The sequence below is a fragment of the Nerophis lumbriciformis genome, linkage group LG24, assembly GCF_033978685.3.
Source record: "Nerophis lumbriciformis linkage group LG24, RoL_Nlum_v2.1, whole genome shotgun sequence".
NCBI classification, from domain to species: Eukaryota; Metazoa; Chordata; class Actinopteri; order Syngnathiformes; family Syngnathidae; genus Nerophis; species Nerophis lumbriciformis.
Window position 1 is genome coordinate 6,974,845 of NC_084571.2, and position 27,697 is coordinate 7,002,541.

Here is a 27,697-nt window from a genome sequence, read left to right on the forward strand (position 1 = left end):
TTTTACGACTTCCGGTGCTGACTTAATACAACCCGCGTCCCATATGTGACCATAAGATGAACAAATACACTACGGTACTAAGACTATAGTGGCCATTAACAGTTAGCTTCTACAGCTGGGGTGCCCAAAGTGCGGCACATGGGCCATCTGTGGTCCGTGACTCGTTTGTCATCGGCCTTAAGCACATTACAAAAAACAAAAAATATTTGCATAGTATGTTTATATTATCAATGTTGTAAATACAAATCTTTATATATATAGAAAGGGTGGTCCTAAAGGGAGGCATTTTTTTGGAGGTCTCAAGAAGGTAAGAAATACAAGAATGTGTGTGTGTGTGTGTGCGTGTGTATGTATGTGTGTGTGTGTGTGTGTGTGTGTGTGGGTCCTTGTGGTCTTGTGTCTCCATCCACACGTTGTAGCTGTCATGTCCGCAGGAAGAGTTCAAGGATCCATCAAAGCCGGCCAGTGGGGGTTCACACATCATGACTGAGATAATGAGGTTTCTCACTGTGTGTGTGTGTGTGTGTGTGCGTGTGTGTGCGTGTGTGTGTGTGTGGTTTGATGAAACACAGGACCAACACTTTGTCGTGGGGGCAGCGTGCCTGGGAGACAAAGTAAAGGGAGAAGTTCCTTTCCTAAAGCTTACGCTAGATCAGGAGTTCTTAACTGTTTTGACCTCGGGGCCCAACTTTTCCACTACATAGGTGCCCGGGGCCCACTCAAATACCAACACTGAATTAGTAATCCTACTCTTGATTTAATTGTCTTCAATAATTATGTCTAACCTACTTGCAGTTTGACAGGATAAACCTTGTCAAACAACATGAAAACATGTGTCAATCACAACTATTATTATCAAGGCTAATAAGGCAAATAAATACTAATCAAAAATACTGCAAAAGAAGGACTCGAAAAAACCAATGAATGATTAATGTACATACAATTACCAGTGCTAAATTGTAACTAAATTAATAATGAATTATAATAAGCTGTCAATAATACAGCTTCACCACTTTAGTCATCATTTTTGCGCTTAAGAAACCTCTCTAGGACTTTAGCTCCAGGCTTCTTCTGTTTGTTTGATATTGTCATTACTGCCACAAGTGGTGGAAAAGTGCATTACAACTGAGTACCGCTAAAGCCCATACGGACCACAGCTGAGAAACAGATATTCTTCGGCGGCCCTATAGGGGGCGCACGTGCCCCAACATTGGTTACGAAACACTGCGCTCGATGGTTCCTCATATTGATCCCAGATGTTGTTTTTAAGAATGAAGATTGCTGTAAAGTCGGAATCAGGCGATGATCTTGTTGTTTATTAAAGGGTAACATTGGAAATACACTTTATTATTTGTGATTTATTACACACTCTCCCTTCTTCTTCCTAAAGTGATGAGAAAATCCAAGTTGATTGAAAAAGTGCCCCCCCCCCCCACCCTCCCAAAAAAAAGATTAAGACTGCGAGGCTATGATAAATATTTATGTTTATATATTTATGATCTCATTTAAAAAGGTTAAATGCTTTCTAACGTCATGTTCATTTTAGTCCGTGTCAGCGTTTTATTGCACTGAGGAGAGCGACCTCTCAAATACACTGATGGTGTTCGCGTGACCCCAAAGGAGGCGGGGCTTACACCTCCGACTCCAGGCTGGAGACCCTCCCCCAGGGCTTTGGCACAAACGGACTGTTCACCCTGCGCGCCACCAGAACCTGCCTGCGCTCCCTGCTCGCCGAGCCGGGGTCCTCCCTGTCCGCCCCGAACATACTGTTCTGGTAGGCCACGGGCCTGTCGCTCACGCGAGGCAGCATGGCGGCGTGCTCGGGGCAGTGGCTGGCGCACGGGAACAGGTGGCACACGTCTTTGGGGCCGTCGTAGAAGTGCGGCGTCGCCTGGGCCAGCGGGCCCACGTAGACCGGCAAGTCCGTGTAAGAGTTCAGGTAGGTGGAGTAGTGTCTGTGCACCACCGTGGACGAGGATCGGCGCAGGGCGGCGGCGTTCTGCAGCATGGCCTCCCTGTACGAGGGCAGCCGCGTGGAGTCCGAGTACTTGAGTTTCTGCTTATAGGGGTAGGAGCCCATGTGAGCCGGGTCCAGGTAGGCGGGCTCGGCGGCCAGAGGGTAGCAGGACAGGTTGTGGCCTAGGCTGCCGTAGAACTTGTGGGGCTTGGGGTCGGGCACCACTACGCGTGGGAACAGGTCGGGCATGTCGGCGCGGGGTGACGAGGACGTGGACGGCTTGGTCTCGTCCACCTGCCGAATGCGCTCGTTGCCCCACGTGGCTTTGAGGAAGGAGGCGCGGCGGTTCAGCTTATCCTTCCCCAGCAGCGGCACGTCGTCCATCTCGGGCTCCAAGTAGGACTTCATGCAGGAGTTGCAGCTGGCGGCGGCGGCGGGGTAATGTCCCGCGGCGGTCGCCATGGCGGCAGCCTCCGGGGCGTGGTTGCTCAGGAGCTGGTTGGCCCTCAGCTCGGCCAAGCAGGACCGAGGTTCGTCGTAGTCGGCTCGCGCTCTCGGGTCGGCGGGGTCAAACATGTAGCTGTGGCTCCGCCTCCTCCGGCTCACGCAGTCAGGGGGGAAGCTCAACTTCCTCCTGAGGGGGGGTTTGTGCTCCAGGTAGACGTTGGGTACCTGTATTTCTCGGTAGGGGATGAAGGGCGATGCCGGGTGGCGGATCGGGTTCTCCACATACAGCCTGCTGCCGTGGTGGGGGTTGGTGGTGGCGGGGGGCGCGGCGTCGGCCATGGCGAGGTGAGGCGTGCTGAGGCTGGAGATGGGCAGCGTCCTCTCCAAGACGTGTTGGTGGTTGCGGGCGGGCAGCGTGTAGCGGAGCGGCGTGGGCCGGGTCACCACGCGAGGCTTATCCAGCAGCGGCTGCGTGACGCTGTCGCCGTAGTGCACGGGGAAGGTGGGGGTGCGGCTCCTCTGCGGGAACGGCGAGTGGTTGTCGCTGATGCTGGAGATGTAGGGCAGGCGGCAGTGGGACATGTCGCCGGCGGCGGCCATGCGAGGCGGGAGGCCGGCCCGCACGTTGTCGGCTCCGCGCCTGCTCCACGTCTCCAAGGTCTTGGTGGCGCTGTCCAGAGAGTTCTCCACCCTGGCGGAGGACACCATGTCCTTGGCCGTCTTCAGCATCTTCAGCATGTTGGCCTGGGAGTAGTTGGTGGTCACGTCGGGACTTGGGATGCTGCCGTTACGATCGGACTGCTCCACGCCGTTGAAGCAGCTGTAGATGCCCTGCACACAAACACACACCTGTGGTCACATGACATGACTACAAACCAAGACGTTCCATAAGTACATTCAATAAGTGTACTTAGCTGCTGTATGTGGGAATGTTGGCAATGGCCTTGTACCCTTACTGGCAATAATAATTGTAGTATTTACTACGGGTGCCAACCTTTGGGCACCGAACGATTCGATCCAATTCCGAATCCTGGGGTGACGATTCCATCCAAAATGTATTCTTATTTTAATACGATTCTCAAAACAGGTTACAGGATAGAAAAACTCCTTCTGGTTGCATAGAGATGGCCTAAAACATTTAAAAAAATAAATATAAATGGATATATATATATATATATATATATATATATATATATATATACACTGTATAATGTACACACACATATATATATATATACGTACATATATATATATATATATATATATATATATATATATATATATATATATATACGTACATATATATATATATAAATATATATACGTACATATATATATATATATATATATGTATATATATATATATATATATATATATATATATACACTACCGTTCAAAAGTTTGGGGTCACATTGAAATGTCCTTATTTTTGAAGGAAAAGCACTGTACTTTTCAATGAAGATAACTTTAAACTAGTCTTAACTTTAAAGAAATACACTCTATACATTGCTATTGTGGTAAATGACTATTCTAGCTGCAAATGTCTGGTTTTTGGTGCAATATCTACATAGGTGTATAGAGGCCCATTTCCAGCAACTATCACTCCAGTGTTCTAATGGTACAATGTGTTTGCTCATTGGCTCAGAAGGCTAATTGATGATTAGAAAACCCTTGTGCAATCATGTTCACACATCTGAAAACAGTTTAGCTCGTTACAGAAGCTACAAAACTGATCTTCCTTTGAGCAGATTGAGTTTCTGGAGCATCACATTTGTGGGGTCAATTAAACGCTCAAAATGGCCAGAATAAGAGAACTTTCATCTGAAACTCGACAGTCTATTCTTGTTCTTAGAAATGAAGGCTATTCCATGCGAGAAATTGCTAAGAAATTGAAGATTTCCTACAAAGGTGTGTACTACTCCCTTCAGAGGACAGCACACACAGGCTCTTACCAGAGTAGAAAAAGAAGTGGGAGGCCGCGTTGCACAAGTGAGCAAGAAGATAAGTACATTAGAGTCTCTAGTTTGAGAAACAGACGTCTCACAGGTCCCCAACTGGCATCTTCATTAAATAGTACTCGCAAAACACCAGTGTCAACATCTACAGTGAAGAGGCGGCTGCGGGATTCTGGGCTTCATGGCAGAGTGGCAAAGAAAAAGCCATATCTGAGACTGGCCAATAAAAGAAAAAGATTAAGATGGGCAAAAGAACACAGACATTGTACAAAGGAAGACTGGAAAAAAGTGTTGTGGACGGATGAATCCAAGTTTGAGGTGTTTGGATCACAAAGAAGAACGTTTGTGAGACGCAGAACAACTGAAAAGATGCTGGAAGAATGCCTGACGCCATCTGTTAAGCATGGTGGAGGTCATGTGATGGTCTGGGGTTGCTTTGGTGCTGGTAAGGTGGGAGATTTGTACAGGGTGAAAGGGATTCTGAATAAGGAAGGCTATCACTCCATTTTGCAACGCCATGCCATACCCAGTGGACAGCGCTTGATTGGAACCAATTTCATCCTACAACAGGACAATGACCCAAAACACACCTCCAAATTGTGCAAGAACTATTTAGAGAAGAAGCAGGCAGCTGGTATTCTATCGGTAATGGAGTGGCCAGCGCAGTCACCAGATCTGAACCCCATTGAGCTGTTGTGGGAGCAGCTTGACCGTATGGTACGCAAGAAGTGCCCATCCAACCAATCCAACTTGTAGGAGCTGCTTCTAGAAGCGTGGGGTGCAATTTCTCCAGATTACCTCAACAAATTAACAGCTAGAATGCCAAAGGTCTGCAATGCTGTAATTGCTGCAAATGGAGGATTCTTTGACGAAAGCAAAGTTTGATGTAAAAAAAATCTTATTTCAAATACAAATCATTATTTCTAACCTTGTCAATGTCTTGACTCTATTTTCTATTCATTTCACAACGTATGGTGATGAATAAGTGTGACTTTTCACGGAAAACACACAATTGTTTGGGTGACCCCAAACTTTTGAACGGTAGTGTATATAAATATATATATGTACATATATGTATATATATATATATATATATATATATATATATATATATATATATATATATATATATATATATATATATATATATATATATATATATATATATATAATTCATGAAGTTGTTTATATTGACAAATGTGCTGTTTTACACTACAATATAGTTCAATGATTATTATTTTTGTCCAGCTTGTGTGTGCTCAGCTGTGGTGTAGCTACGAGCTCATAGTAGCCTATAGCATGTTTACCTTTTGTAAATGACTTTATTCTGTAAACTGGCTGTTCAGCTTTGCACAAGTAAACACTCTGCAAGACTGCTTGTATCGCACTTGACATTTGATTTTTCTGCCGATATCCGACCGATATCAATACCGGATCGGAACACTACTTGCTCCTCATTATTTCAATTAGTCTCTCCTTTTTCTCAACATAGCGAAGAAGAAGACACTTTTGAGAGTGTTAAGTGTCCATCACTGCACACTCAACATACTGAGTGCTCGGAGTGTAACAATTACAGTGTACTTACTGCAGGTGGCTGTACTCACAAGTACACCGATTGAGATTCAGCAACAAGTTTATTAGCTCCACTATCATACTTCAACCTTTATCATTTTATCATTTTAAGTGAGAAAAGGCCAACAAAATACTCATGAAGTGTTATAGTAGTTACAGAAGTGAAAATGATAGAAAAAGGTGTTGATGTTGACGAGCACAAACGCAACTGCTGATGCTTGCACTTCTTCGCCGCATTTTATTGTACGCTCTCTCTCACACACACACACACACACACACACACACACACACACACACACACACACACACACACACACACACACACACACACACACACACACGCACTCTTAATGGGGCAATTTAAATGCAGTTGCTGCGGGATCACAAGCGCCGCCGTATTTCAGTCTAGTTATTTTATAGCTTAAATCCGCTTTTATTTATCGACTTTGTTTTGGGTTTGCTTCATTTGCACCCTGACTGTTATATTTCGCACGCTGGTCATGACAAGTTCATCGTTTTTTTAATGTACACGTTGAAATATCGACCACGGCAGAAGAAGAAAACCTTGTGAGTGCTAATCACTTCTAAGCTGTGGTCCATTTTATATATATATATATATATATATATATATATATATATATATATATATATATATATATATATATACATACATACATACATACATACATACGTACATATATATATATATATATATATATACGTTAGGTCAGGAAAAAACACAGAGGCTATTTCATCCCTACAAGCCTGTGTCGCAGGTTCCCCTGCTCTTCAGGGGATTTTATATTCCGCTTTCCACCGATATTGAGCACTGTATAACGGATAAACCACAGAAACCTCGACTATATGTATATGTATATATATATATATATATATATATATATATATACTGTATATACTGTGGTTTATCCGTAATACAATATATATATATATATATATACTGTGTATATATATATATATATATATATATATATATATATATATATATATATATATATATATATATATATATATATATATATTTATATATATATATATATATATATATATATACGTTAGGTCAGGAAAAAACACATAGGCGATTTCATCCCTACAAGCCTGTGTCGCAGGTTTCCCTGCTCTTCAGGGGTTTTATGTATACTGGACAAAAATATAAACACAAAACTTTTTATAAACAAAACTCCCATTTTTCATGAGTTGAACTCAAAGATGTAGAACTTTTACTATAAACACAAAAGACCTATTACTGTCACGGCGCGGACTCGAACCTGTTTCCTCGGCTGTCAGCGCGCTCAGACATGCCCCTGCTTGCGCTGAGCGCAGCACACCCACGCAGCAACAAGCCTGCAGACAATCACTAATCAGCGCACCTAGACCTGATGAGAAGGAGCGGCATAAAGACCAGCGAACCCAAGGAACCTTTGCCAGAACGTCGCTCATCTTCCCAGTAAGCATCACGTCTGGCATTTCCTCCCCTGTGCTTTGCTCGCCTTCTCTTTGCTCTCTCCGTGTATCCCTTGTTCATGTTCCTTGTGTCTCCTGCAGTGACTTCCCTGTCATCCGTGATCGGGTTTTGCCTCTCGACATCCATCCGGATTCTGACTGCCTTCCTCGATCCTCGACCCCTGCTCGGACACAGACTACGCTGCCTCGCTCCTACCCTCGACCCCTTGCCTGTTTACGGACTGCCTCTTTGCCTTGCCCCCCCCTTGATTCGACGAAGGATACATCCAACACTCACAGAGAACAACCCCTGGTAACATTTACACTATTAATTATACACATAGCCTACACCCATTCACTTAGGGTAGCATACACACGCCACGTAATCATCAAAGGTTTAAATAAATCTTGAAAACCGCAGTTCTGCCTTGGTTGTCGCCTCCTTCCCTTCTCTGTACATAACAATAAACCCTCAAAAATTGTTCACAAATCTGTCTAAATCTGTGTTAGTGAGCATTTCTTCTTTGCCAAGATAATCCATCCCACCTCACAGGTGTGGCATATCAAGATACAGATTAAACGGTATGATTATTACACAAGTGTGCCTTAGGCTGCCCACAATTAAAGGCCAATCTGAAATGTGCAGTTTTCATCACACAGCACAATGACACAGAGGTCGCAAGTTTTGAGGGAGCGTGCAGTTGGCATGCTGACTGCAGGAATGTCCACCAGAGCTAACATGCTAACTTTTTTTTAGCTAATTTCCCAGCTGTACATCTTGGAGTCGTACAACTTGGTACATGACACATGTTAACTGTTAGGATGCTAACTTTAGCATGCTGACATTTTAGCCGCACACATTTGGACTCATCTACCTTGGTACATGACACATGCTAGCTGTTAGCATCTTAAAGTTAGCATGCAAATGTTAACATGGTAACATTAGCATGCTAACATTTCAGCCAATTTTTCAGCCATGCACCTCAGAGTCCTATAACTTGATACGTGACGCATTGTGACCCTTGGCTTGCTAACGTTAGCATTTCGGTTCGGCTAGCGCATATCGCAGCTCGCACGTCTCTAGTTTAGTTAAGTTCTGATAAAAACAATTTGAATGGCCTTTGCCCTCTCATCTGATCAAGACTTACATTATTGTGTATAATAATGTGGAGTTATGAATTAAATATTTTCATAGTTAAAACTAGAGATGTCCGGCCGATAAATGCTTTAAAATGTAATATCGGAAATTATCGGTATCGGTTTCAAAAAGTGAAATGTGTGACTTTTTAAAACGCCGCTGTACGGAGTGGTACACGGACGTAGGGAGAAGTACAGAGCGCCAATAAACCTTAAAGGCACTGCCTTTGCGTGCCGGCCCAATCACATAATATCTACGGCTTTTCACACACACACAAGTGAATGCAATGCATACTTGGTCAACAGCCATACAGGTCACACTGAGGGTGGCCGTATAAACAACTTTAACACTGTTACAGATATGCACCACACTGTGAACCCACACCAAACAAGAATGACAAACACATTTCGGGAGAACATCCGCACCGTAACACAACATAAACACAACAGATCAAATACCCAGAACCCTTTGCAGCACTAACTCTTCCGGGACGCTCCATGGGGCCCTAAGCAAAATTTTATTTTGGGGCCCTCTATTTCTGCCAATAATATATAAATAATATATAAACTCATTGCGGCTCTGGCAGTGTTGTTTACATTATCCTATTGTCAGCCTGGCATGTCTTTACAAATGACATGTCATTTATAAAGATATGGGGGTGGCCCAGTTAAGAACATAAATAATACCAATGAATGAACGAATGATGTCCAGAGTGCCACATATGGTTCCTAATCTTAAAATGTAGAAAACATTCAGCTACAAGAGTGGCCTGGGGTTGAACAGTCCAAGTGATAAAGCTTTGTATTTACAGTAAAAGTGTCATCTTGTCTCATCAGTCTTGTACATATTAGTCTTTAATTACTAGTTTATATTTTTAGTTAATTGTTCATATTTAATGTTTACTTTGTACAAAGAGAGCGCAGTCTACTGAAGTTAAATTCCATGTGTGTTAAACATGGACAATAAAGCTGATTCTGATTCACTTTATTATTTTTGGTAACAAAAACCTGAAACAGCAATGTGCAAAAATGTTGACCTTAAATTGTGTTTTTGTACAATAATATATCTTTGATCATTTAGAAATCATCAGTCAGACTCGTACATGCAAAAAATTAAAAATTTTTTTTTTTTGTTAATTGCTTTTGGGGGCCCCCTGGTGGCCGCGGGGCCCTAAGCAAGCGCTTAGTACGCTTATGCCTTGGGCCGGCTCTGCGCTACAATATACACCCCCCGCTATCCCCGGACAATATCCGAATATCAGATATTGGCAAAAAAGCCATTATCGGTAATCTCTAGTTTAAACATTAATAAAACGTGTTCAGCAACATAATGAGAGCCATCTAGACATGAATTGATTAATGTGGACCCCGATTTAAACAAATTTGAAAAACTTATTCGGGTGTTACCATTTAGTGGTCAATTGTACGGAATATGTACTGTACTGTGCAATCTACTAATAAAAGTTTCAATCAATCAATCAAACATGAAACAACCTTTACACTCCATTAACCCAATGTAATAATGCTGCTTGAGGCTCAGCCAATCAGAGGCCACGATACTGAACAGTGTGCTCTACTGGTTTGGTCTCATCCAGTGGTCGATGATATTGTATTATTGATATCCATCCATCCATCCATTTCCTACCGCTTATTCCCTTCGGGGTCGCGGGGGGCGCTGGAGCCTATCTCAGCTACAATCGGGCGGAAGGCGGGGTACACCCTGAACAAGTCGCCACCTCATTGCAGGGCCAACACAGATAGACAGACAACATTCACACTCACATTCACACACTAGGGCCAATTTAGTGTTGCCAATCAACCTATCCCCAGGTGCGTGTCTTTGGAGGTGGAAGGAAGCCGGAGTACTCGGAGGGAACCCATGCAGTCACGGGGAGAACATGCAAACTCCACACAGAAAGATCCCAAGGCCGGGATTGAACTCACGACTACTCAGGACCTTCGTATTGTGAGGCAGACGCACTAACCCCTCTTCCACCGTGCTGCCCAACAGTCAATATTTATTTTATGCTTAATTTAGCCCAAAAAATATGTAAAATATGTACAAAAAATAGTTTGAAGCGTGATGTGGCGAGGGACGATTGCAATGATGTGCAGATGTTTCCAATGTCTTGCCGCAAATGTTTTTTTTTTGAAGAAGTCTTCAACTCACCCTGCTGATGGCCAGGAGGAAGTCGAGGCGATCCGACTTGCGCACTGAGTGCCGGAGCTTCCAGTAGAGCAGATGCTCCCAGGCGAACACCAGCAGGCTGAGGCCCATGGCCACCAGCAGCATGTAGAAGACGCCCGCCATGTTGTCGATGTCCAGCTTGCTGCTCATCACCTCCTTCTTCTCGTTGCGGCAGATGCCCGTCAGCCACACCGTCTGCAGCTTCTGGGTGTCGCCTGCGCACGACAAGTACACACACTTACAAACAACACGCACGCACAACCCTCGCCGTGACAGTGCGTGTAAACAGGAATTTTGCATTTAATTTTGTGAACTCATTTCAACATCAAATTATGTTGAACATTTCATTGAATACAAATTTGTGAGCAACATTTTTGTGTAAAAATTCAGTTTGTTAAAATACACTGCTTAAAAATTCAGTGTGTAAAAATTCAGTGAGAAATATTTGTTTCTTTAAAACTTAAGACCCACTTCCATCCTGTCTCAGAACCAGCCAATGAGATGCTCCAGTCTTAAGCAACGAACATTTTTGCATTGAATCTTTTTTCACATACCGGTAATTTGTTTTACACTAAATTTGTAAAAAAAAAAAAAAAAATGGATGGATGAAAGGATACATTTTTATTCACAGATTATTTTGCACATAATTTTTCTGCACTGAATTTTTTTACACTGGATATTTCTGCACCAATTTTTTTTACACTGAATTTTTACACACTGAATTTTTTACATTGATTTTTATACAGTAAACTGAATTTTTCTGCACCAAATTGTTTTTACACTGAGTGCAGTTGGGACAGGCACCAGCCGCCTTGTAATCCCGAGAGAGACAAGCGATAAAAAAAAAATAGATGTATGAATGGATTCATATTTATTCACAGAATTTATTTGCACTTTTGTACACATCTTTTTTTTTTTTTACACATTTTTTCTGCAGCAAATGTTCTTACACTGATTTTTTCTGAACTGAATTTTTTTACACTGAATTTTTCTGCACCTGTTGTTTTATACTGGATGTTTACAAACTGATTTTTTTACATTGATTGTTATACAGTAAACATATTTTTTCTGCACCTAATTATTTTACACAGAATTTTTTTTACTGAGTGCAGTTGGGATAGGCACCAGCCCCCTTGTAACCCCGAGAGAAACAAGCCCTAAAAATGGATGGATCAATCCATTTTCTACCGCTTGTCCCTTTAGGGGTCACGGGGGGTGCTGGAGCCTATCTCAGCTGCATTCGGACGGTAGGCAGGGTACACCCTGGACAAGTCACCACCTCATCGCAGGAAAAATGAATGGATGAATGGATGAATTTTTATCCACAGATTATTTTTTGCACTGAATTTTTCTGCAATTAACTTTTTTTCACCTTTTTTTTTCTGCAGCAAATGATTTTACACTGAATTTTTCTGCACTGAATGTTTTTACACTCGATTTTTTACACTCGATTTTTCTGCACCAATTTTTTTAATAATTACACACTGAATTTTTTTACATTGATTTTTATACAGTAAACTGTATAATTTTCCGCACCGAACTGTTTTTACACAGCATTTTATTTTTTACATTGAGTGCATCTGGGATAGACCGTAACCCCGAAAGAAACAAGCGCTAAAAAAATTATGGATGAATGGATTCATTTTTATTCACAGATTTTATTTTTGCACTGAAGGTTTTCTGCAGTGAACTTTTTTACACCATTTTTTTCAACCACTTTTTTTACACTGAATTTTTACACACTTGATGTTTTTTTACATTGATTTTTCTTATACACAAACTGACTTTTTCCACACCATCCATCCATCCATCTTCTTCCGCTTATCCGAGGTCGGGTCGCGGGGGCAGCAGCCTAAGCAGGGAAGCCCAGACTTCCCTCTCCCCAGCCACTTCGTCCAGCTCTTCCTGTGGGACCCCGAGGCGTTCCCAGACCAGCCGGGAGACATCTTCCCAACGTGTCCTGGGTCTTCCCCGCGGCCTCCTACCGGTCGGACGTGCCCTAAACACCTCCCTAGGGAGGCGTTCGGGTGGCATCCTGACCAGATGCCCGAACCACCTCATCTGGCTCCTCTCGATGTGGAGGAGCAGCGGCTTTACTTTGAGCTCCTCCCGGATGGCAGAGCTTCTCACCCTATCTCTAAGGGAGAGCCCCGCCACCCGGCGGAGGAAACTCATTTCGGCCGAGAACCATGGACTCGGACTTGGAGGTGCTGATTCTCATCCCAGTCGCTTCACAATCAGCTGCGAACCGATCCAGCGAGAGCTGAAGATCCTGGACAGATGAAGCCATCAGGACCACATCATCTGCAAAAAGCAGAGACCTAATCCTGCAGCCACCAAACAAGATCCCCTCAACGCCTTGACTGCGCCTAGAAATTCTGTCCACAAAAGTTATGAACAGAATCGGTGACAAAGGGCAGCCTTGGCGGAGTCTAACCCTCACTGGAAACGTGTCCGACTTACTACCGGCAATGCGGACCAAGCTCTGGCACTGATCATACAGGGAGCGGACTGCCACAATCAGACAGTCCGATACCCCGTACTCTCTGAGCACTCCCCACAGGACTTCCCGAGGGACACGGTCGAATGCCTTCTCCAAGTCCACAAAACACATGTAGACTGGTTGGGCAAACTCCCATGCACCCTCAAGGACCCTGCCGAGAGTATAGAGCTGGTCCACAGTTCCACGACCAGGACGAAAACCACACTGTTCCTCCTGAATCCGAGGTTCGACTATCCAGCGTAGCCTCCTCTCCAGTACACCTGAATAGACCTTACCGGGAAGGCTGAGGAGTGTGATCCCACGATAGTTAGAACACACCCTCCGGTTCCCCTTCTTAAAGAGAGGAACCACCACCCCGGTCTGCCAATCCAGTGGTACCGCCCCCGATGTCCACGCGATGCTGCAGAGTCTTGTCAACCAAGACAGCCCCACAGCATCCAGAGCCTTAAGGAACTCCGGGCAGATCTCATCTACCCCCGGGGCCTTGCCACCGAGGAGCTTTTTAACTACCTCAGCAACCTCAGCCCCAGAAATAGGAGAGCCCACCACAGACTCCCCAGGCACTGCTTCCTCATAGGAAGACGTGTTGGTGGGATTGAGGAGGTCTTCGAAGTATTCCCTCCACCGATCCACAACATCCGCAGTCGAGGTCAGCAGAACACCATCCTCGCCATACACGGTGTTGATAGTGCACTGCTTTCCTTTCCTGAGGTGGCGGATGGTGGTCCAGAATTGCTTCGAAGCCGTCCGGAAGTCGTTTTCCATGGCCTCACCGAACTCCTCCCATGTCCGAGTTTTTGCCTCTGCGACCGCTGAAGCCGCACACCGCTTGGCCTGTCTGTACCTGTCCGCTGCCTCAGGAGTCCTATGAGCCAAAAGAACCCGATAGGACTCCTTCTTCAGCTTGACGGCATCCCTCACCGCCGGTGTCCACCAACGGGTTCTAGGATTACCGCCACGACAGGCACCAACTACCTTGCGGCCACAGCTCCAATCAGCCGCCTCGACAATAGAGGCGCGGAACATGGTCCATTCGGACTCAATGTCCAGCACCTCCCTCGTGACATGTTCAAAGTTCTTCCGGAGGTGGGAATTGAAACTCTCTCTGACAGGAGACTCTGCCAGACGTTCCCAGCAAACCCTCACAATGCGTTTGGGCCTGCCAGGTCTGTCCGGCAGGCCCACTTTTTCCACACCGAATTGTTTTTACTCTGAATGCAGCTGGGATAGGCACCGGCCCCCCTGTGACCCTGAGAGAAGCAAAAGCTAAAAATTGATGAATCAATTAACTAATTTTCCCTCACAGATTTTTTTGCACTGAATTTTTCTGCAATAATTTTTTTTTACTCAGAATTTTTTTTACACAAAATTTGTCTGCAGCAAATTTTTTGACACTGAATTTTTCTGCACTCAATTTTTTTTACACTGATTTTTTTTTACATTGATTTTTATACACTGAGTTTTTCTTCACTTAATTGTTTTTACAAAGAATTTTTTTGCTCAAATTTTTTTACACCGAATTCTGCACCATATTTTTACACTGCATTTTTTACATATCATTTTTTTTACATTGATTTTTATAAACTGAATTTTTATGCACTGAATTGTTTTCACACTGAAAATTGTTTACACTTATTTTTTTTACAAACTGAATTTTAAAACACTCTATTTGAACAAACTGAATTTTTAAACACACACATTTTGCTCGCATATTTTTATTCAAGTAAACTGTCAGGATAATTTGATGTAAAAAACAAAATTACGTTCCCAAAATTCCAACACAAAAACTTCAGTTGTGATGACTGATGGTAGTTTTATGGCAGCATCATGATAAATCTACGAACTGGGAGTGTCCAAACTTGTTCCTTCAAGGGGACAAATGTGTAAACGACAGAAAATGACACAAATGGCGTAGATGTAGAAAGGGACGTACCGTCTGCCAGGAACTGAAGCAGGGCAAGGTCAATAGGTCGTTTCCAGCGCGAATCCTTCTGCAAGGCGATGCCATAGCCGGTGGTCGCGAACACTTTCCCGCTGCCAATGGTCACCAGCTTGCAGCCCTCGTCTTTGCCCGCCATGTAGTTCAGCACGGCGGCGTCGTAGATGAAGGCGTCCAGTTTCCTGGGTGGACAACCGAGTTAGCGGACAGCGAGACTCGAAACGCTTCTGTTGTGGCCCTTGGGGGATATTTACCCGGTTTTGAGGCTGTTGAGGGCGTCCTCCACCCCCTTCTGGTTGTACTTGACCATGTGCGAGTGCATCTCCGGGTAGTTGCTGCGGATGTTGCGCTCCGTGCTGCCGTTAGGGACCGTCCCGAAGCGGAACGGAGGGTACTGCTCTTGTGGCTTTTGGAACTGGGAGGAGGGGAGATGAATGGATTAATTTTTATTCACAACATTTTTTGCACTGAATTTTCTTAACAATGAATTTTTATGCACCAAATTTTTTTACACTAAATTTTTTACATACTGAATTTTTTTTACCCTCAAGTTTTAAGTTATATTTTGAACATAATTGTTTTTACACTGAATGCAATGGAGATAGGCACCAACCCCCCTGTAACCCTGAGAGAGACAAGCGGTAAAAAAATGCATGGAAGTATTTTTATTACTCAATGGCCTAGTGCAGTGTTTTTCAACCACTGTGCCGTGGCACACTAGTGTGCCGTGAGATACAGTCTGCGTTAAAAATATTTTTTGCAAACCAGTAATTATAGTCTGCAAATTATGTGTTGTTGTTGAGTGGTCGGTGCTGTCGCTCGGCAGTGTAACCGTGTAATACTCTTCCATATCAGTAGGTGGCAGCCGGTAGCTAATTGCTTTGTAGATGTCGGAAACAGCGGGAGGCAGCGTGCAGGTAAAAAGGTGTCTAATGCTTAAACCAAAAATTAACAAAAAAGTTAGTGCCCCTAAGAAAAGGCATTGAAGCTTAGGGAAGGATATGCAGAACAAAACTAAAACTGAACTGGCTAAAAAGTAAACAAAAACAGAATGCTGGACGACAGCAAAGACTTACTGTGGCGCAAAGACGGCGTCCACAATGTACATCCGAACATGACATGACAATCAACAATGTCCCCACAAAGAAGGATAAAAAACAACTGAAATATTCTTGATTGCTAAAACAATGTAGATGTGGGAAATATCGCTCAAAGGAAGACATGAAACTGCTACGGGAAAATACCAAAAAAAAGACAAAAAGCCACCAAATATATGAGCGCAAGACAAGAACTAAAACACTACACACAGGAAAACAGCAAAAAACTCAAAATAAGCCACGGCGTGATGTGACAGGTTGTGACAGTACACCTACTTTGAGACAAGAGCTATAGTGATGCATGCTTGGTTATGGTTTAAAATAATATCCAACAATTGCGAGAAGGACTTTTTAATGTCAATATCGACTGCTGAGTTTAATTTTTTTATGTTTTCTGCTGGTGGTGTGCCTCCGCATTTTTTTATGAAAAAAATGTGCCTTTGCTCAAAAAAGGTTGAAAAACAGTGGCCTAGTGGTTAGAGTGTCCGTCCTGAGATCGGTTGGTTGTGAGTTTAAACCCTGGCCGAGTCAAACCAAAGACTTTAAAAATGGGACCCATTACCTCCCTGCTTGGCACTCAGCATCAAGGGTTGGAATTGGGGGTTAAATCACCAAAAGTTATTCCCGGGCGCGGCCACCGCTGCTGCCCACTGCTCCCCTCACCTCCCAGGGTGTGAACAAGGGGATGGAAATGCAGAGAATAATTTCACCACACCTAGTGTGTGTGTGACTATCATTGGTACTTTAACTTTATTCACAAATTGTTTTGTACTGCAATTAACATTTTTACACAGAATTTTTTTTACACAAAATTTTCTGCAGAAATTTTTTTTTACACTGAATTTTTCTTTTCTGATTTTTTTACACTGAATTATTCTTCACTTAATTTTTTTTACACTGGGGAGGGGGGCGGGGGGGGATTAAACGACCATTGTGTGTGTGTGTGTGTGGACAAGAATAAGGTTAGGTGGGATTTATCCTGGATAACCTTAGTGTAGAAGGGGCTTGAGTGTCTTAATCAATGCGTGTCCTATTTAATTAAACAGACCATATCAAAAACAGAATCAACTCTTTTTTTAGGTCACGGTGACGAGGATCGTTTGCTTCCTCTGATAGCTGATATATTGATTCCTTGGGGACGAGTAATGGCTGCCGTCTTCGTGGCTCTGCTGCCATGCAAGGTCACTTTGTGGCGGCTTCATCTCGTTTCTCATTTGCATGGATTCCACCTGCAGAGGGCGGGCATGGCAGGGGGGTGGGGGAACACAGCTGGACAAACAGCCGCTCCCTCAGCCTCCCAGACAGAATGCAACCATCCGTGTACTGGCTCCCCCCCCCCCCCCTCCCCACGTGCTAAGGTACAGCAACATTATGGGAATGCTAATTAGCGACAGACAACTCTTTTGCTCAAATGCCTTCTTTTAATCCTTGAAGTTTCCTGCGAGTCCACAAATCATCTGACGCTTCATGGTGCAGGACCGTGAAGTCGATGCTGCCAAGAAAGACATCCTCAGGCCAGTGTGCCTGAACTCGTGCCAAAAGTGATAATCAGCATCCGAGCTCAGGCTAAGGAGACCTGGGACCAGACTGCGACCAGACTTCCCTACCTTCTTGTCGCTCAGGCCGGACACGGTGTCGATGTACTGCTCCTGGATCATGAAGGCCGCCAGGTTGGCGGTGTAGGACGCCAGGAAGATGACGGCGAAGAAGGCCCAGACCAGGACCATGATCTTGCTGGTGGTTCCTTTGGGGTTCTCGATGGGCACCGAGTTGTTGAAGACGATGCCCCACAGCAGCCACACCGACTTCCCGATGGTGAAGGTGGGACCGCCGGGATCTGTGGAGGAGATGGTGAGAGATGCAGGGATGTCGTTCTTGCACTTTTGGTGCCTCGGAAATTATACCCTCCAAAATAAAAACGCTAAATGGCACAGGTGTCAAACTCAAGGCCTGGGGGCCAGATGTGGCCCGCCATGTCATTTTATATGGGATGCTACAAATTGTACACATTTTCTATGTGGCCTGCCAAATTATTTTACATGGCCAGTCACATTATTTATGTGCTCTGCTACATTATTTGAAGTTGCCTGCCACATCGTTTATGTTGTATAACACAATATATTACATGACCTGCAACATCGATAATGTCCCAGCAGGCACAAGACATTAAAACAACATTAAGAACTTGTTGAATTAGGTCCTGACGTTGAGCAACTCAAACCTAACGTTGAAACAACATGCTTTTTGACGACGTTTAATCAATGTTGGGTTCTGACGTCAATTTTGACCATTGAAATTTGGTCATTTCCCGACCAAAATTCTACAACATTGAAACAACATGCTTTTTGACGACGTTTAATCAATGTTAGGTTCTGACGTTGATTTGACCATTGAAATTTGGTCATTTCCCGACCAAAATTCTACAACATTGAAACAACATGCTTTTTGACGACGTTTAATCAATGTTAGGTTCTGACGTCGATTTGACCATTGAAATTTGGTCATTTCCCGACCAAAATTCTACAACATTGAAACAACATGCTTTTTGACGACGTTTAATCAATGTTGGGTTCTGACGTCAATTTGACCATTGAAATTTGGTCATTTCCCGACCAAAATTCTACAACATTGAAACAACATGCTTTTTGACGACGTTTAATCAATGTTAGGTTCTGACGTCGATTTGACCATTGAAATTTGGTCATTTCCCGACCAAAATTCTACAACATTGAAACAACATGCTTTTTGACGACGTTTAATCAATGTTGGGTTCTGACGTCGATTTGACCTTTGAAATTTGGTCATTTCCCGACCACAATTCTACAACATTGAAACAACATGCTTTTTGACGACGTTTAATCAATGTTAGGTTCTGACGTCGATTTGACCATTGAAATTTGGTCATTTCCCGACCAAAATTCTACAACATTGAAACAACATGCTTTTTGACGACGTTTAATCAATGTTGGGTTCTGACGTCAATTTGACCATTGAAATTTGGTCATTTCCCGACCAAAATTCTACAACATTGAAACAACATGCTTTTTGACGACGTTTAATCAATGTTAGGTTCTGACGTCGATTTGACCATTGAAATTTGGTCATTTCCCGACCAAAATTCTACAACATTGAAACAACATGCTTTTTGACGACGTTTAATCAATGTTAGGTTCTGACGTCGATTTGACCATTGAAATTTGGTCATTTCCCGACCAAAATTCTACAACATTGAAACAACATGCTTTTTGACAACGTTTAATCAATGTTGGGTTCTGACGTCAATTTGACCATTGAAATTTGGTCATTTCCCGACCAAAATTCTACAACATTGAAACAACATGCTTTTTGACGACGTTTAATCAATGTTAGGTTCTGACGTCGATTTGACCATTGAAATTTGGTCATTTCCCGACCAAAATTCTACAACATTGAAACAACATGCTTTTTGACGACGTTTAATCAATGTTGGGTTCTGACGTCGATTTGACCATTGAAATTTGGTCATTTCCCGACCAAAATTCTACAACATTGAAACAACATGCTTTTTGACGACGTTTAATCAATGTTGGGTTCTGACGTCAATTTGACCATTGAAATTTGGTCATTTCCCGACCAAAATTCTACAACATTGAAACAACATGCTTTTTGACGACGTTTAATCAATGTTAGGTTCTGACGTCGATTTGACCATTGAAATTTGGTCATTTCCCGACCAAAATTCTACAACATTGAAACAACATGCTTTTTGACGACGTTTAATCAATGTTGGGTTCTGACGTCAATTTGACCATTGAAATTTGGTCATTTCCCGACCAAAATTCTACAACATTGAAACAACATGCTTTTTGACGACGTTTAATCAATGTTAGGTTCTGACGTCGATTTGACCATTGAAATTTGGTCATTTCCCGACCAAAATTCTACAACATTGAAACAACATGCTTTTTGACGACGTTTAATCAATGTTGGGTTCTGACGTCAATTTGACCATTGAAATTTGGTCATTTCCCGACCAAAATTCTACAACATTGAAACAACATGCTTTTTGACGACGTTTAATCAATGTTAGGTTCTGACGTCGATTTGACCATTGAAATTAGGTCATTTCCCGACCAAAATTCTACAACATTGAAACAACATGCTTTTTGACGACGTTTAATCAATGTTGGGTTCTGACGTCAATTTGACCATTGAAATTTGGTCATTTCCCGACCAAAATTCTACAACATTGAAACAACATGCTTTTTGACGACGTTTAATCAATGTTAGGTTCTGACGTCGATTTGACCATTGAAATTTGGTCATTTCCCGACCAAAATTCTACAACATTGAAACAACATGCTTTTTGACGACGTTTAATCAATGTTGGGTTCTGACGTCAATTTGACCATTGAAATTTGGTCATTTCCCGACCAAAATTCTACAACATTGAAACAACATGCTTTTTGACGACGTTTAATCAATGTTAGGTTCTGACGTCGATTTGACCATTGAAATTTGGTCATTTCCCGACCAAAATTCTACAACGTTGAAACAACATGCTTTTTGACGACGTTTAATCAATGTTGGGTTCTGACGTCAATTTGACCATTGAAATTTGGTCATTTCCCGACCAAAATTCTACAACATTGAAACAACATGCTTTTTGACGACGTTTAATCAATGTTAGGTTCTGACGTCGATTTGACCATTGAAATTTGGTCATTTCCCGACCAAAATTCTACAACATTGAAACAACATGCTTTTTGACGACGTTTAATCAATGTTGGGTTCTGACGTCGATTTGACCATTGAAATTTGGTCATTTCCCGACCAAAATTCTACAACATTGAAACAACATGCTTTTTGACGACGTTTAATCAATGTTGGGTTCTGACGTCAATTTGACCATTGAAATTTGGTCATTTCCCGACCAAAATTCTACAACATTGAAACAACATGCTTTTTGACGACGTTTAATCAATGTTAGGTTCTGACGTCGATTTGACCATTGAAATTTGGTCATTTCCCGACCAAAATTCTACAACATTGAAACAACATGCTTTTTGACGACGTTTAATCAATGTTGGGTTCTGACGTCAATTTGACCATTGAAATTTGGTCATTTCCCGACCAAAATTCTACAACATTGAAACAACATGCTTTTTGACGACGTTTAATCAATGTTAGGTTCTGACGTCGATTTGACCATTGAAATTTGGTCATTTCCCGACCAAAATTCTACAACATTGAAACAACATGCTTTTTGACGACGTTTAATCAATGTTGGGTTCTGACGTCAATTTGACCATTGAAATTTGGTCATTTCCCGACCAAAATTCTACAACATTGAAACAACATGCTTTTTGACGACGTTTAATCAATGTTAGGTTCTGACGTCGATTTGACCATTGAAATTAGGTCATTTCCCGACCAAAATTCTACAACATTGAAACAACATGCTTTTTGACGACGTTTAATCAATGTTGGGTTCTGACGTCAATTTGACCATTGAAATTTGGTCATTTCCCGACCAAAATTCTACAACATTGAAACAACATGCTTTTTGACGACGTTTAATCAATGTTAGGTTCTGACGTCGATTTGACCATTGAAATTTGGTCATTTCCCGACCAAAATTCTACAACATTGAAACAACATGCTTTTTGACGACGTTTAATCAATGTTGGGTTCTGACGTCAATTTGACCATTGAAATTTGGTCATTTCCCGACCAAAATTCTACAACATTGAAACAACATGCTTTTTGACGACGTTTAATCAATGTTAGGTTCTGACGTCGATTTGACCATTGAAATTTGGTCATTTCCCGACCAAAATTCTACAACATTGAAACAACATGCTTTTTGACGACGTTTAATCAATGTTGGGTTCTGACGTCAATTTGACCATTGAAATTTGGTCATTTCCCGACCAAAATTCTACAACATTGAAACAACAGGCTTTTTGACGACGTTTAATCAATGTTAGGTTCTGACGTTGATTTGACCTTTGAAATTGGGTCATTTCCCAACCAACAACGTGGATCCAAGGTTAGACATCAACATTGTCTTAATTTACAAATACAACTATTTTGCAAGGTTGTTTCAAAGTCAGTTTTAAAGGACATGTATGTATAATCAACGTTGCACCAATGTCTTGTGCCTGCTGGGGTGGTCCGCCACAATATTTTCTGTGGCCCACCACATCAAATTTATTTTGCCCGCCATATCATTTTATTTGGCCTGACGTATCATTTTATGTGGGACACTACATTATTTTATGTGGCCTGCGAATTTTTTTATGTGACCTGTCACATTATTTATGTGGTCCGCTCCATTATTTTAAGTGGCCTGCCACATCGATAATGTCCCAGCATTAAAACAACGTTAAGAATTTGTTGAATTAGGTCCTGACATTGAGCAACTCAAACCTAACGTTGAAACAACATGCTTTTTGACGACGTTTAATCAATGTTAGGTTCTGACATTGATTTGACCTTTGAAATTGGGTCATTTCCCAACCAACAACGTGGATCCAAGGTTAGACATCAACATTGTCTCAATCAGGGCCGGCCCGTGGCATAGGCCGTATAGGCAAAGGCTAAGGGCGCCGTCCATCAGGGGGCGCCACGCCAGTGCCACAAATGTTGGAGAAAAAAAAGAAAAAGTTTGTACTATTATTTTCTAAATACAAAAAAATAATCCCACGTTAATTAAAATGCAAAGTAAAGCCTATTTAATAGAAAAATTATTTGTTACAACATTACGCCCCCCCCCGCACGGTGCGCCCCCTCCCTTCCCGTATATATGACTCTTTTTGGACGTCACCACATCAAAAAATCAACACAAGATGTCAAAACGGCCAAAACTGTCAGGTGCCCAGGGAAGAAAAAAGAGAAAAGAAGAGGAGGAGAAACAAGAAAAGACAGAGGTAGCAGGTAGGTAACGTTAGCCTACATGAAATTATTTGTCTGTTACAGAATGTGATAGTAGCTGGCTTTTTAGCATTAAGCTAATGTTACATGATTCGGCAATTGCTAATCAATAAATAGCTAGTTCTGTTTTAACGTCGGGTTAATATTGTGGAGGGGGCTAAATTGTTATGGAAAATAATAATGTAACGTTAGGTAATTACAGTACTCCCACCTTACATTCCTCAGGGACATTTGTATTAGATCTTTTAAGCAGGTGTTTTTTGTTTACATTATTGCCTTCTGGTTAGCTAATGTTTGCCCTGCAGGTAATAGTCACTTTTCCACCCCTTTATATATTAGGTATAGTTGTAAGTAAAAAAAAAAAGGTCAAAGACAAAGCTATTCAGTTTCTTGTGAGTATATACACTTCACTGCCGATGTGGGGGGGCGCCACCTAAAATCTTGCCTAGGGCGCCAGATTGGTTAGGGCCTGGTCTCAATTTACAAATACAACTATTTTTCAAGGTTGTTTCAAAGTCAGTTTTAAAGGACATGTACGTATAATCAACGTTGTATCAATGTCTTGTGCCTGCTGGGGTGGTCCGCCACATTATTTTACGTGGCCCACCACGTCAAATTTATTTTGCCCGCCATATCATTTTATTTGGCCTGACGTATAATTTTATGTGGGACACTACATTATTTTACGTGGCCTGCGACATTTTTTTATGTGGCCTGCCACATTATTTATGTGGTCCGCTCCATTATTTTAAGTGGCCTGCCACATCGATAATGTCCCAGCAGGCACAAGACATTGAAACAACGTTAAGAACTTGTTGAATTAGGTCCTGACATTGAGCAACTCAAACATAACGTTGAAATAACATGCTTTTTGACGACGTTTAATCAATGTTGGGTTCTGACATTGATTTGACCTTTGAAATTGGGTCATTTCCCAACCAACAACGTGGATCCAAGGTTAGACATCAACATTGTCTCAATCAGGGCCGGCCCGTGGCATAGGCCGTATAGGCAAATGCTAAGGGCGCCGTCCATCAGGGGGCGCCACGCCAGTGCCACAAATGTTGGAGAAAAAAAAAAAAAGTTTGTACTATTATTTCTAAATACAAAAAAAATAATCCCACGTTAATTAAAATGCAAAGTAAAGCCTATTTAATAGAAAAATTATTTGTTACAACATTACGCCCCCCCCCGCACGGTGCGCCCCCTCCCTTCCCGTATATATGACTCTTTTTGGACGTCACCACATCAAAAAATCAACACAAGATGTCAAAACGGCCAAAACTGTCAGGTGCCCAGGGAAGAAAAAAGAGAAAAGAAGAGGAGGAGAAACAAGAAAAGACAGAGGTAGCAGGTAGGTAACGTTAGCCTACATGAAATTATTTGTCTGTTACAGAATGTGATAGTAGCTGGCTTTTTAGCATTAAGCTAATGTTACATGATTCGGCAATTGCTAATCAATAAATAGCTAGTTCTGTTTTAACGTCGGGTTAATATTGTGGAGGGGGCTAAATTGTTATGGAAAATAATAATGTAACGTTAGGTAATTACAGTACTCCCACCTTACATTCCTCAGGGACATTTGTATTAGATCTTTTAAGCAGGTGTTTTTTGTTTACATTATTGCCTTCTGGTTAGCTAATGTTTGCCCTGCAGGTAATAGTCACTTTTCCACCCCTTTATATATTAGGTATAGTTGTAAGTAAAAAAAAAAAGGTCAAAGACAAAGCTATTCAGTTTCTTGTGAGTATATACACTTCACTGCCGATGTGGGGGGGCGCCACCTAAAATCTTGCCTAGGGCGCCAGATTGGTTAGGGCCTGGTCTCAATTTACAAATACAACTATTTTGCAAGGTTGTTTCAAAGTCAGTTTTAAAGGACATGTACGTATAATCAACGTTGTATCAATGTCTTGTGCCTGCTGGGGTGGTCCGCCACATTATTTTACGTGGCCCACCACGTCAAATTTATTTTGCCCGCCATATCATTTTATTTGGCCTGACGTATAATTTTATGTGGGACACTACATTATTTTACGTGGCCTGCGACATTTTTTTATGTGGCCTGCCACATTATTTATGTGGTCCGCTCCATTATTTTAAGTGGCCTGCCACATCGATAATGTCCCAGCAGGCACAAGACATTGAAACAACGTTAAGAACTTGTTGAATTAGGTCCTGACATTGAGCAACTCAAACATAACGTTGAAACAACATGCTTTTTGACGACGTTTAATCAATGTTGGGTTCTGACGTCAATTTGACCATTGAAATTTGGTCATTTCCCGACCAAAATTCTACAACATTGAAACAACAGGCTTTTTGACGACGTTTAATCAATGTTGGGTTCTGACATTGATTTGACCTTTGAAATTGGGTCATTTCCCAACCAACAACGTGGATCCAAGGTCAGACATCAACATTGTCTCAATTTACAAAAACAACTATTTTGCAAGGTTGTTTCAAAGTCAGTTTTAAAGGACATGTACGTATAATCAACGTTGCATCAATGTCTTGTGCCTGCTGGGGTGGTCCGCCACGTCAAATTTATTTTGCCCGCCATATCATTTTATTTGGCCTGACATATAATTTTATGTGGGACACTACATTATTTTACGTGGCCTGCGACATTTTTTTATGTGGCCTGCCACTGTATTTATGTGGTCCGCTCCATTATTTTAAGTGGCCTGCCACATCGATAATGTCCCAGCAGCCACAAGACATTAAAACAACGTTGAGAACTTGTTGAATTAGGTCCTGACGTTGAGCAACTCAAACCTAACGTTGAAACAACATGCTTTTTGACGACGTTTAATCAATGCTGGGTTGTGACGTTGATTTGACCTTTGAAATTTGGTCATTTCTCAACCAAAAACGTGGATCCAAGGTCAGACATCAACGTTGTCTCAATTTAAAAATACAACTATTTTGCAAGGTTGTGTCAAAGTCAGTTTTAAAGGACATGTATGTATAATCAACGTTGTATCAATGTCTTGTGCCTGCTGGGGTGGTCCGCCACATTATTTTACGTGGCCCACCACGTCAAATTTATTTTGCCCGCCATATCATTTTATTTGGCCTGACGTATAATTTTTTGTGGGACACTACATTATTTTACGTGGCCTGCCACATTATTTATGTGGTCCGCTCCATTATTTTAAGTGGCCTGCCACATCGATAATGTTCCAGCAGGCACAAGACATTAAAACAACGTTAAGAATTTGTTGAATTAGGTCCTGACATTGAGCAACTCAAACCTAACGTTGAAACAACATGCTTTTTGACGACGTTTAATCAATGTTAGGTTCTGACATTGATTTGACCTTTGAAATTGGGTCATTTCCCAACCAACAACGTGGATCCAAGGTTAGACATCAACATTGTCTCAATTTACAAATACAACTATTTTGCAATGTTGTTTCAAAGTCAGTTTTAAAGGATATGTACGTACAATCAACGTTGTATCAATGTCCTGTTCCTTCTGGGGTGGTCCGCCACGTTATTTTACGTGGCCCACCACGTCAAATTTATTTTGCCCGCCATATCATTTTATTTGGCCTGACATATCATTTTATGTGGGACGCAACATTTTTTTTATGTGGCCTGTCACATTATTTGTGTGGTTTGCTACATTATTTTAAGTGGCCTGCCACATCGATAATGTCCCAGCAGGCACAGGACATTGAAACAACGTTGAGAACTTGTTGAATTAGGTCGTGACGTTGAGCAACTCAAACATAACGTTGAAACAACATGCTTTTTGACGACGTTTAATCCATGTTGGGTTCTGATGTTGAGTTAAACATTGACTTAGGGTCATTTTCCAACCAATACTCAACAACACAAATTCAACGTTGAAACAACATGCTTTTTGACGTTTATTCAAAGTCAGGCTGTGACGTTGATTTGACCGTTGAATTTTGGTCATTTCGCAACCAACAACGTGGATCCAACGTGAGACATCAACATTGTCTCATTTAACAAATACAACTATTTTACAACGCTGTTTCAAAGTCAGTTTTAAAGGTCATGTACGTATAATTAACGTTGTATCAATGTCTTGTGCCAGCTGGGGTTGTCCGCCACATTATTTTATGCGGCCCACCACTTTATTGCATGGGGCCGCTCTTGTCATTTAATGTGTTCCGCCACTTCATTTTATATGGCCTGCCGTTTCGCTTATGTGGCCCTTGCCACAGCATTAAATTTGTCATTTAATGTCCGCCATGATATTTTGTGTAGCATGCCACATCATGTATGTGGCCTGCCACATCGTTTATGTGGTTTGCCACTTTATTTTATGTGGCCTGTCACATCGTTTATGTGGTTTGTCATGTTATTTATGTGGCCTGCCACATCGTTTATGTGGTTTGCCACATTATTTATGTGGCCTGCCACATTGTTTATGTGGTTTGCCACATTATTTTAGGTGGCCTGCCACATCGTTTATGTGGTTTGCCACATTATTTATGTGGCCTGCCACGTCATTTATGTGGTTTGCCACATTATTTTATGTGGCCTGCCA

At 42.1% G+C, this 27,697-nt stretch overlaps 1 protein-coding gene across 1 annotated transcript in view; it reads right to left on the reverse strand.

The window, feature by feature from the left end:
* Window positions 1-1,453: 1,453 nt before the first annotated feature.
* The window catches only part of grin2ca (glutamate receptor, ionotropic, N-methyl D-aspartate 2Ca), a 138,926-nt gene continuing 112,682 nt past the window's right edge, over window positions 1,454-27,697 (reverse strand). The window contains exons 9-13 of the mRNA XM_061981447.1: window positions 17,865-18,094; window positions 15,415-15,575; window positions 15,155-15,342; window positions 10,701-10,933; window positions 1,454-3,235 (exon numbers count right to left, since the gene is read on the reverse strand). Coding sequence (XP_061837431.1) covers window positions 1,631-3,235; window positions 10,701-10,933; window positions 15,155-15,342; window positions 15,415-15,575; window positions 17,865-18,094 — 2,417 coding nt within the window. The 3' untranslated portion in view covers window positions 1,454-1,630. The remainder of the gene's footprint in view (window positions 3,236-10,700; window positions 10,934-15,154; window positions 15,343-15,414; window positions 15,576-17,864; window positions 18,095-27,697) is intronic.